General features: G+C 33.2%; 1 protein-coding gene across 3 annotated transcripts in view; it reads left to right on the forward strand.

Annotated features, from left to right (window-relative positions):
• PPP2R5C (protein phosphatase 2 regulatory subunit B'gamma) overlaps positions 1–9,057 on the forward strand; it is a 71,232-nt gene extending 62,175 nt beyond the window's left edge. For all 3 annotated transcript variants that reach the window (XM_054275247.1, XM_054275250.1, XM_054275248.1), the window contains 4 exons: positions 1,241–1,342; positions 3,230–3,302; positions 5,589–5,705; positions 6,427–9,057. In XM_054275247.1, coding sequence (XP_054131222.1) covers positions 1,241–1,342; positions 3,230–3,302; positions 5,589–5,705; positions 6,427–6,558 — 424 coding nt within the window. In that variant the 3' untranslated portion in view covers positions 6,559–9,057. The remainder of the gene's footprint in view (positions 1–1,240; positions 1,343–3,229; positions 3,303–5,588; positions 5,706–6,426) is intronic.
• The last annotated feature ends 762 nt before the right edge of the window (positions 9,058–9,819 follow it).

Consider the following 9,819-nt stretch of genomic DNA (forward strand, 5'->3'; position numbering starts at 1 on the left):
GATTTCTGATCACTAACCTATTTGCTGATCTGCATTTCTTCTGCATTCTAGTGAAATATGTTGTAGATCAGATAATTTTTTCCCCTTCTTTTTATTTTCTTTTTGTTTACTGCTTTTTTCCTTCTTTCTCCATTGATTATTTTCAGTTTTTTCCCCACAATAACGTAGTACTTACGCATGAAAACAGTCCTGGTCAGCTCCCTTCTGCAGCTGTTCCATTGTAAAGTGCTTCTTTGTTTGAGCTATTGTGCAACTGCCGGGATGGTGACAGTATCCCAGTCTGGCTCTAGCTGTGAATTGAGGACTGCTGATGGGCTGGCCAAGAATGAGTAATCAGTCTGCAATTAAACTCTAGGAAAGAAATGGAAAATAAAGTGATGTTAAAGTGGTTGCTTACTGTCACTGGGTGCAAGCAGTAACAAATAATGTACTCATTAATAAAATTCCAATTCAGTGATGCAATTGTACATAGTAAATGTGGGTTGCTGTTGGTTATTTTTTTCTGACTTTCAAGGTCATGCATTCATTTTATTCTGAGTAAAAGTCATGCTACCAGTACAGCTGCACTCTTACTTGTAACTCCATACACAATACAAAGTGGTCATTTAACAGATTGCTTTTTGAGCAGCAGTACATTATAGCTTGGAGCTGTAAATTAATCTGTACAAGTACCTTATCAAGCAGATTGATTTTGTGTAATTTTTGTGATGTTTTCAACTTTACTTTTCTAACACATTTCTTAAAGAGTTCTGGCATAATTGCATTGAATTGAGTGCTGTTGCTGTGTGGCAGTTTACAAAAGGAATGGGGTCTTTTTTGCACTCCTTTTAATTACTAACTCTTTTTTTTCTTCAATTTATCAGTTGCCAGTAAGTTACTTACATCAAGATCTTTAATGCCATACTACATTTTCCCTACTAACTCTTATGGGATTAGTGTCTGCTACTAAATTTCAAAACTAGGCCTGTATTGATACATGTAGTACTAAGAGTGAAGTTCAAATGTCAGAAGTGTAAGTGATAAGTAGTACTGCAGAGTAAGAAAACTTTATTCAAAGTTGGTAATTTTAGTGTTAGGCGTCTTATGGGTAAATTGAAACTTCCACTAATTAATTTCATTTCCACTTATTCTGAAATGATGTAATTTTCCAGTTATGTAGGCTATTGGCTACTGTTGACCAGAAAAAGTAGATTTCAAAGTTTAAAGTACTCTGAGTTTCAACCAGAAGTTTTACTTATAGGACAATACATGGCTTGATATACAATGCTCTGAAACTCTTCATGGAGATGAACCAAAAACTGTTCGATGACTGCACACAGCAATTTAAAGCAGAAAAACTGAAGTAAGTTTTCATGTCAGTGTGTCTGTCTGTTCTTGAGTCATTTGTTCAGAGTGCTTTAGCTCTCAAAAACCACTGTGTCATCAGTGGGAAGTTGCCTATTTTATTGCAGCAGCCTCAAAGTTGACTTGCTGAAACTTCTTGTTATATGTGAACTGTAAATCTTAACAAAGCATCTCATGTAGGCTTAGACCTCATACTTCTGGGGTCACCATCTTCCTAAAAATTAAGTTTTTGAGAGGGACACTGCTAATGGTGGAGCCCAGTGTAGAGAATCTGTTGAACAATTTAGTTCACATCCTGTGTTTATTTTTGCATGCTTTATTTACCCAGTGTTACTTCCTTTCATGTTGTCACTCAGTTTGTCCCAAAATACCTTCCCAGTATTTTTCAGCATTGCATTGTGTGTTAGCATATCTTCATATTATTCTAGAAGTTACCTGAAATCAAGTTATTATTCTACTGTAGTGCAGGTCTCTAGTACAGATTTTATTTGATGGAAGAATCCTGCTAAAATGAGATAGAGAAGTCAGAAGTATTCATGGTTTGGATCTCATTTTAGGGGCTGGAAGCAGTTAGTGGACTAGCAGAAGTGGGTTAATACCTTCCCACTAACTGGATATGAAATACCAGGATTTGAATTTTATTTTAAATGTCAAAGTAAACAGGGATTCTTTCAAGTAGTGGTTCAGATTAGACACCTATTTTAAACTGATATACTGGAAGTATACAGATTCTCAATGTAGATTGATTTGTCCAAGTTTTGAAGTTCCTTATTAGAATTCAAGAAGAAATTATCTCGTACAGTATCAAATTCTTAAGGTTTGTGTGTTTATAGATGACAAAATATAAGCATTGGCTCTTCAAAAAAAGACTGTAATTCTCTTTTTCCTGATTGCAAGTAAGTGGAACCCCTTTTAAATAAGAAATCAAATCTTTTCTTCTCTGATTTTTATAACGTTTTTGGATGATGTTCTGAGTATGAACTGAAGCAGAATGCTGAGTGATGAGCTAGCAACACAAAACCAAAATAAAAAATCTCCCCCCACATAAGAACTGAAAAGGGGGATGGTTGAAGGGTTCCTACCTCCCATCTTGAATTAATTTAATTGAGATCTGGAGGCAAATTGTGCATGTGCTTGGATACAATTGCTCTTCCTTTTTTTTTCTTGACATTAGGGTCATCTGATCTGTGCATTGAGAGCATTTTTAGTACTCTTAGTTCAAAATTATTTTAAATTCTACCAGCCTTCAAAGACAGGTGGATCATTCTAGTCTCTGCAAGATGTTTATTTGTAAGAAAGAAAGATTTTACATTTTCAAATTGCATTAGGTATAAGAAAACAAACTTTTTCTACTTTGTTAAAAAAACCCACAAAACCAAAAAGAAAATGATCCACATTTATGTCATCTCTCTGGACTTGCTGCTCCCTAGGATGAGTGTGGTTTTGTTGGGTTCTTCTGTTAGAGTTCAATTCAAAATGTCTCTGGTGCCTTTTCCTTTAACCTGTTGCCTGAAGCCATTGGGCTGACAAGTAAAAATCTGCCCTTTCATGGTCAGTTGTCAACTTCTTATTTACTAAAAGAGCATTCTAATATTAGAAATAAAACAAAAATGTGCTTTCAGCCTAGATCAAAACTTCTTTCTGTTTTAATTTTTGCTTTTAACAGTGTACATGTACTAAAGATAAGCTGGTATCAGCCAGTTTGTTGCTTTCATGAGAAAATCTTGAGTTTTTCCCTTTTAATGTTGACTTGAGATCATGGGGTATTGATATGATGCAAGTTATCCTGTCAACAGTGGTGTTTTGGACAGTAGACTCAAATGGGTATAGCTAAACTATTTATTTTGATGAATTCTTTTACTTCTATATGATTTTTTTTTTCCAGAGAGAAGCTAAAATTGAAGGAGCGGGAAGAAGCATGGGTTAAAATAGAAAATCTAGCCAAATCAAATCCCCAGGTATTTAGAAAAGATTAACATGATCATGTTTAAATACTCTAATTTTGTTAAATATCAGTGGGGGAAACAGGTCTGGCTGATCATGGAAATAAAGGAATTTCACCAACTGTATTATGAAAGATACACAATAAAAGTACTTTTCAAATTTTTAACCTTTCTCTTGTGCAAGTAATTATTTTTTTTTAAAAAGGTTTCTCAAAAGTATGATATGAAGCACTTTTTCCTTTCCTTGTAATAGGACTTTTACCATATTGCAGTTTGAGAAGTTATTGTGCAAAATTATGGAAAAATATAGAGAGGCCATAATTGGTTTCTCTTGAAAAGCTGTTTTGCAAACAATATATTACAAAAGAGATCTTTCTGCAAACTGAGTTTTGACTGGTCAGTTTTCTTTTGTATCAGATGGATTAATACTGTATGTTCTTGTCTGGTGCATTTGTTCCCATACTTGCACTGGGCTGCTCTGCTGGTGAACCTGCTGCTCAGGTATTTCCTGCAGGAACCATCCTGTCCAGCATTAATGATGTGGCTCAGTTATGATAACAAAACAAAGAGGTCCTTTAGACTATTCATTGGATGTTGAAATTACAGGAGAAGGAAATGGTTTGGCTTGGATCCCCCCCACACCCCCTTCATTTGCTTGGAGATGGCTGCCAGTTTTCTTTCAGCTCAATCATATGAACAAAAAACCTCCAAACATTCAAATTACTTCACAGCCAGAATTCTATTATATTGTAGCAAGAAACTTAATGTACTGTATATTTCCAAAACCATCCAGCAGAGTTTAAAGTGGTAGAAGAGGGAGAAATGGTACTCTGTAAACAGAAGTGGGACACTTCCTGATCTCAGAGCTATTTTAAAACAGAAAGTATGAGGTAATCTCTTTTTCTAAGAAAAGGAAATTCGTGAATGTTTTTTTCCTCTTGGGTTATTTGCCAGGGAGCAATTACTAAACTGTTTAAGTAAAATCTATTAAAATTATTAAAATGTCAGTTGAAAACAGATTAATTAAGTGAATAAAAAAGGACTATTCATATGAATGCAATAATTGACTTCCACTGACAAAACATTTCTCTAATGACACAAGTCATACAAAAGCATTGCTTGAAGAGAATTTGATATACATGGTCACTTGCTATCACAAATGATGGGCTATTACCTGTTTGGCTGAATAAGTGGATTGAGTTGTAGAAAAATTCAGAGTTCTATGGTATCAATTTCCTTTTCTTTCCAAGGAACTTTTTGTAAATAAATTTTCTGATGCTGGTTAACACCACCTGTATACAGTATGTTCTGCATAGTCTGCTTAAAGAAAGCTAATATATGGAAGAAATTTAAAATACAAATTACCGAATGCTCCACTGAATTTGACATAAAGATATAAATGCTTTTAGTGCTCTACATAATGGACTTTTAGGAGTTTCTTTTTTCCTGAAATGTCTATTAACTTTGTAGTTTGTCTAATAACTGATGATTCTTGTTATTCAGACCTGTTCCTGATTCTGCATGACACAAAAGTACAATTTAAGATTTTAAATCATTATATTTATTAAATCCTTGCTGTTAGGGGTTTTTTAAATTTTTTCTCATTTGCATTGAGTTATTGGTACCTGGTTATTACTCAGATACCAAAATATTCATGAGGAAAAATTGATGAAAAGGCCTGTGTGTGCATGTAAATAACTTCTGAATTCAAAACTATATACGCATCATCTGAAATAAAATAAGATCTGATGTGTTAAGATTACTGGGCAACAAAGATTTTGGGTTTTTTTAATTCCTTAAGTACTTCAACAATTGTTTTTCTTTCCAAAGACAGAAAAGGGGTTTTTTTTTTAATTTGAAATCATATTAAATGTATATTAGGTATATTTGGTCCTTTAACAGTGTCTTTTTTTCTTCCAACACAAAATTGCATCAGCAAGTAAAATTATTGTGTTTGGATTCTTATATTGTTCACAGAGCACTTGACAATGTATTATTAATAAGGTTTCAGATTGCCAAAGTAGACATGCAGTACTGACAAAATCTGAGTATTTTAAAATTGAGTCTCAGATAATCAAACCATCTTTTTTTTAATGCCTACTGTATTTTTCAGCAGGGTATTTCTGCCAAGTGTGAAAGTATTGGAGTTCGATTCTAAAATCTATTACTTAATCCCTGGATGCATAAAATATTGAAGTTAATCTCAAATAACTAGTCATATCAATCAAATGCTCAAATACACTCCAAGTGTTTAATTATTATGACTAAGAATGATTATTTTAACATTTTGCATTTTATTAGTACCCAACATACAGTGACACGAGTTTGCTGAACAGTCCTGTTGCAATGGAAACAGACGGGCCTTTAATTGAAGATTTGCAGACGCTGAAAAAGACAGTGAAAGAAGAGGCTTGTCAGGTAAAGCCTTGTGGAGATAGCAAAGTGCTCCAATTTATGAATTAATTTCTTTAGGTGACTGTTAATCATGAACTTGGCTTGTATTTTCAGCCCCATAACCGTTTGTTCTGTAGTAATAGGCTTCACCAGGGCTGCTGCTTTGAAATGACAGTCTAGCAGCCAGAAGTAGTGTTGTGTTTCTAATGCCTCTGAATCTGCTACATAGTCTCTTTTAGGGTTTCTTCTTAGAAACTTTGTTGGACAGCTGTGACTTATGTGTCAATAAATGCTTATTAAAAACTGCATGGCTGAGTAAAAGCCATGCAGGTTTTAATAAGGACTTGTTTATAGTCCTTATTAAAAAAAAAAGAATAAACAAGTAAATTAGGGTAGGTGAGACAGACATGGGAACTACATAAAGACACCATTGTAAAGTTAAAGGTACTTTGTTAGGAATATTGTCTAGTTTTGAGAGAGCATTGGTGAAATGGTAATGATGTCATGATTGTTAATAGCTTAGAATTTCACAGTTGTTTCTAGTTTTCCTCTTAGCAAAAAAAAAAAAAAAATTGGTTTTAATACTTGAAACTGCATAGATGGTAGGGTAAAGAGGAGAAAGTATAAACTTCTTTCCAGAGATTTTTTTTTTCCTGTAAGTGAGTATACTGATGTGCAAGAAGTACTCTTAAATAATGTTTAGTAATCAGTATGTTTGGCTAACTTGGTTCTATTTTTTTTTCAGGCACAAAAAGATCAGAAAAAAGATCGTCCTCTTGTGCGACGCAAGTCAGAACTGCCTCAGGATATCTATACCATGAAAGCCTTGGAATCACATTGCAGAGCTGATGAATTAATATCACATGATGGGCATTAAACTATTACAGTGAAATATTATTTTGGAGGAAAAGTTGTTTTCTTTTCTGGACTCAGTTCTACAGTAGAACTTAATTTTTTGTGCCATACCAATCAGTTACACACAAAGTCAAAGCTTTCTTCAACCCATTTCTGTAGGCAATAACTTAATAGAGTATGCAGCTCAAGATTAGTAGTTCAAACAATGGTAAATTACCCAGTTCCATTTGCAGAATATTGGGTTGACTATAATCAAGTGGACACAATTTCCTGGAGGTGTTGTCATAGTACCAGCTAGCTGATATCATGCAGTTTTTATAGTCACATTTGAGAAAAACGTTCCATGAAATCTAAATAAGTGAATGACCAATAGTTGGTACTAATGATAAATGTGTGTTTTCAGAAGGAAAATTATTTCAGATATAAGTATTAAACTTTTTTCTAGGATTTTTCAGCTTTACAGTTGTTTCAACATTATTGCTGTCTTGTTATATACCAGCAGTTTTGAAAATACAATTATTCTTTCGTATTATAAAACATGGCTTACAAACTGGTAACATTCATGACAATCCTCAGTCATCATTCCTTTCTAAGAATTCTGTAAATTCATTTCTCTTTTACTTAGGGTAAAGATATATATATCTATATATACCACATCCTAATACTTTATGTATATTTAAAGCCATATCTTCCAGTCTTTAATGTGTAATATGGCACCAGTATTCCAGATATGAACTGGTAGAAGAATTTTTCCTAAAATGAAAATTTGTTTACTATGACTGGGAATAGATGAATATAAAATTTCATTTTCATTTTTTTCAAGTCAATAAAATAACTCTTTCACTGTTTTCTCCCTTATCTGAGCTTTTAATACTCAGCATTTTTCTTGGGCTCTAGGAGTTCAATATTCTGTGGCAGATACTATGTGTGATTTCAGTTGCATCAGTTTTTATCTGAAAGATGAACACATCATCATAAGCTTATTAAAATTAAAAAAAAAAAAAGAAAAAAAAGAACAGACTCTTGAATTCCATTCTGCTTCTTTTTAAATGAGTCTAAGAGCTGAGGAGATAGTGACCACAATTTTACCGTGAAAATATTTTTGTTGTTGTTGTAAAGAGCACATGTGCTGCAAATACACCTCACAAGTGAACTGAAAATGCATCTGAGTTGCTGATGATCTTCAAATGCTGCTATATATTCCACAAGATTACTTGCATGTAATGAGCTTTTTGTTGTAGATGGAAAAGCACGGGAGGAAAATCTCTTTTAAAATATAGTGCTTTGTCTTCAATATTTGATTTCTCTCAGGGTGGCCAGTATTTTGACTTACTTATCCTGCTTACAAGCTGTTTGAAATGTGTTCTGCTATTCTAAATGGGTGATTAGTTTCTTTTGTCTCTGGCAGTAACATGATATAACTTAATGTTTAATGTCTTGATGCATAAAGAGATAAAAAACGTGGCTTCTTTAAAAATAGTTTTGTTTTACTTTTTAAGGAAGTATAACATCTCCTGCATCCATAAAAAAAAGTATTGCTCAAAGCAGACATTCATAGTAACCTTGTGCAGATGTAGTGCCTGCTGTTCGTTGGTTGCATTTAACATTCAATTTCCAATATTTGTTACATTGTCTATTGGAAGAAAATTGTGAGTGGTAAATATTGGCTTACAACACCTAAATTTAAAGACCAACCCAACCTTTAAGTGGAATGTCCACTGTGTCTGAAAACATTTCCTGTAAAACTTGAAAAAGAAAATGCTTTACCATTAGGATAAACTATATGAAAACAGTTTAAAGATGCCTTCTACTTTTGAGGGAAAAAGGGTGCTTTTTTAATTGTGTAAAGCAACGTCTCTGTATTTTGATATACCATTGTTTGAACTTCCATCTTTAGCTGGTAGATTATCAGTTACCTTTGATTTTGGGTGTTCAGTATGTCTGTGCAAGAGATTGCTGAAAGGAATTATTCTTATGTTATCCAAGGGGGGGGAAAAACCCAACTGTATATCAGTGTTTGATTGATTGTGTGATACTCAACGTATAAGAACATCTTTCACTGTCTAGATTTTATTTTTATTCTTTATTGAAGATAAACACTCACCAAAAAGGGAAGTATTGTGATAATTTAGATGCTTCAAGTTCTCTATAAAGGCATATTTGAAATTTTGGGTCACCGAACATTTGCTTAGGCAATATTCCAAAATCTTACCATCACTAATGGTTTAGCATGTTTGTTATCAATATTTATATCTTTCATATAATCTTGTACTAAACAATTCTAAAACTAATACATCCAAAATAAAAAGAAAAATTAAAGTAGAATTTTGGTGACTGTTGTTCTTCATAAAGTTCTGTCTGATACCTTCCCCCATTTTCCAAAATTACACCTGTACATCAGGAATGTCGAAAGTAATATTACAAGTGTCTTTTTAGTGTGGCTTTAGTATGGCTTCATTTTAATATTGTACATACATTGTACCTTGTTTTATGGTAATAAGTAATAAAAATGTAGACTTCATATTTTGTACAGAATTGTCCTATGTACAGAATAAAAAGTTCCTAGAAACAGCAAAAATAGGTAAGTGGCACAATTATTTTTCATTAGACAATATCTGTAACATTATACGTTCGTGGAATGTTAAGTTCAAATGTACCTACATATTTTTTAACATTTTGTAATTCAATTTTTTTGTTCTGGCATTGTTTCTGAAGAACTTCATACACCTGCCATTTATGCTTTTATCTAATTTTAAAACTTAAAAAAAAAGGTGTATTATATGGACAAATAAAGAACATGTGAATTTTACTTGCTCATCATGAAACTAAGTTTAACACAAGGTGTTTGGGAGTGTGTTCATATTATCACTGGTAGCAGACTCATATGTGCAAATTAACTTCATAAATTTCACAAAAGCAAGACAAAATTATGGAAAGGCCATTAAGTAAAAAAAAAAAGAAAAAGCAGGAATGATTGATATTCAGTAGAAAAAGCAGACTGCCTGTAGAACAGCAATCAGTACTAAAATCTGGTAGTGCTCTAATCTAAATAGGAAAAAACCATCTTTCATACCATAGTATTTTCCCCTGAAACATTTCTGTATTGACAGGCTTCAAGCAAAGTAGCCATAAAATCTAGGATTATTTTGTGGTGCTCGATACACAATCGGGTGGCAAGGATATAGGGAAAAACTGAAGTCTGCAGTAAGGCTTGTCTTCCCTCTGCAATCCATAAAAATCTTCAAAAGAACTAAGGAAATTAGTCACATAAAGTTGACATTCA

This window comes from Melozone crissalis, unplaced genomic scaffold (assembly GCF_028551555.1).
Source record: "Melozone crissalis strain CALT ecotype California unplaced genomic scaffold, PUWL_Pcris_2 ptg000018l_1, whole genome shotgun sequence".
In the NCBI taxonomy this organism is placed as follows: domain Eukaryota; kingdom Metazoa; phylum Chordata; class Aves; order Passeriformes; family Passerellidae; genus Melozone; species Melozone crissalis.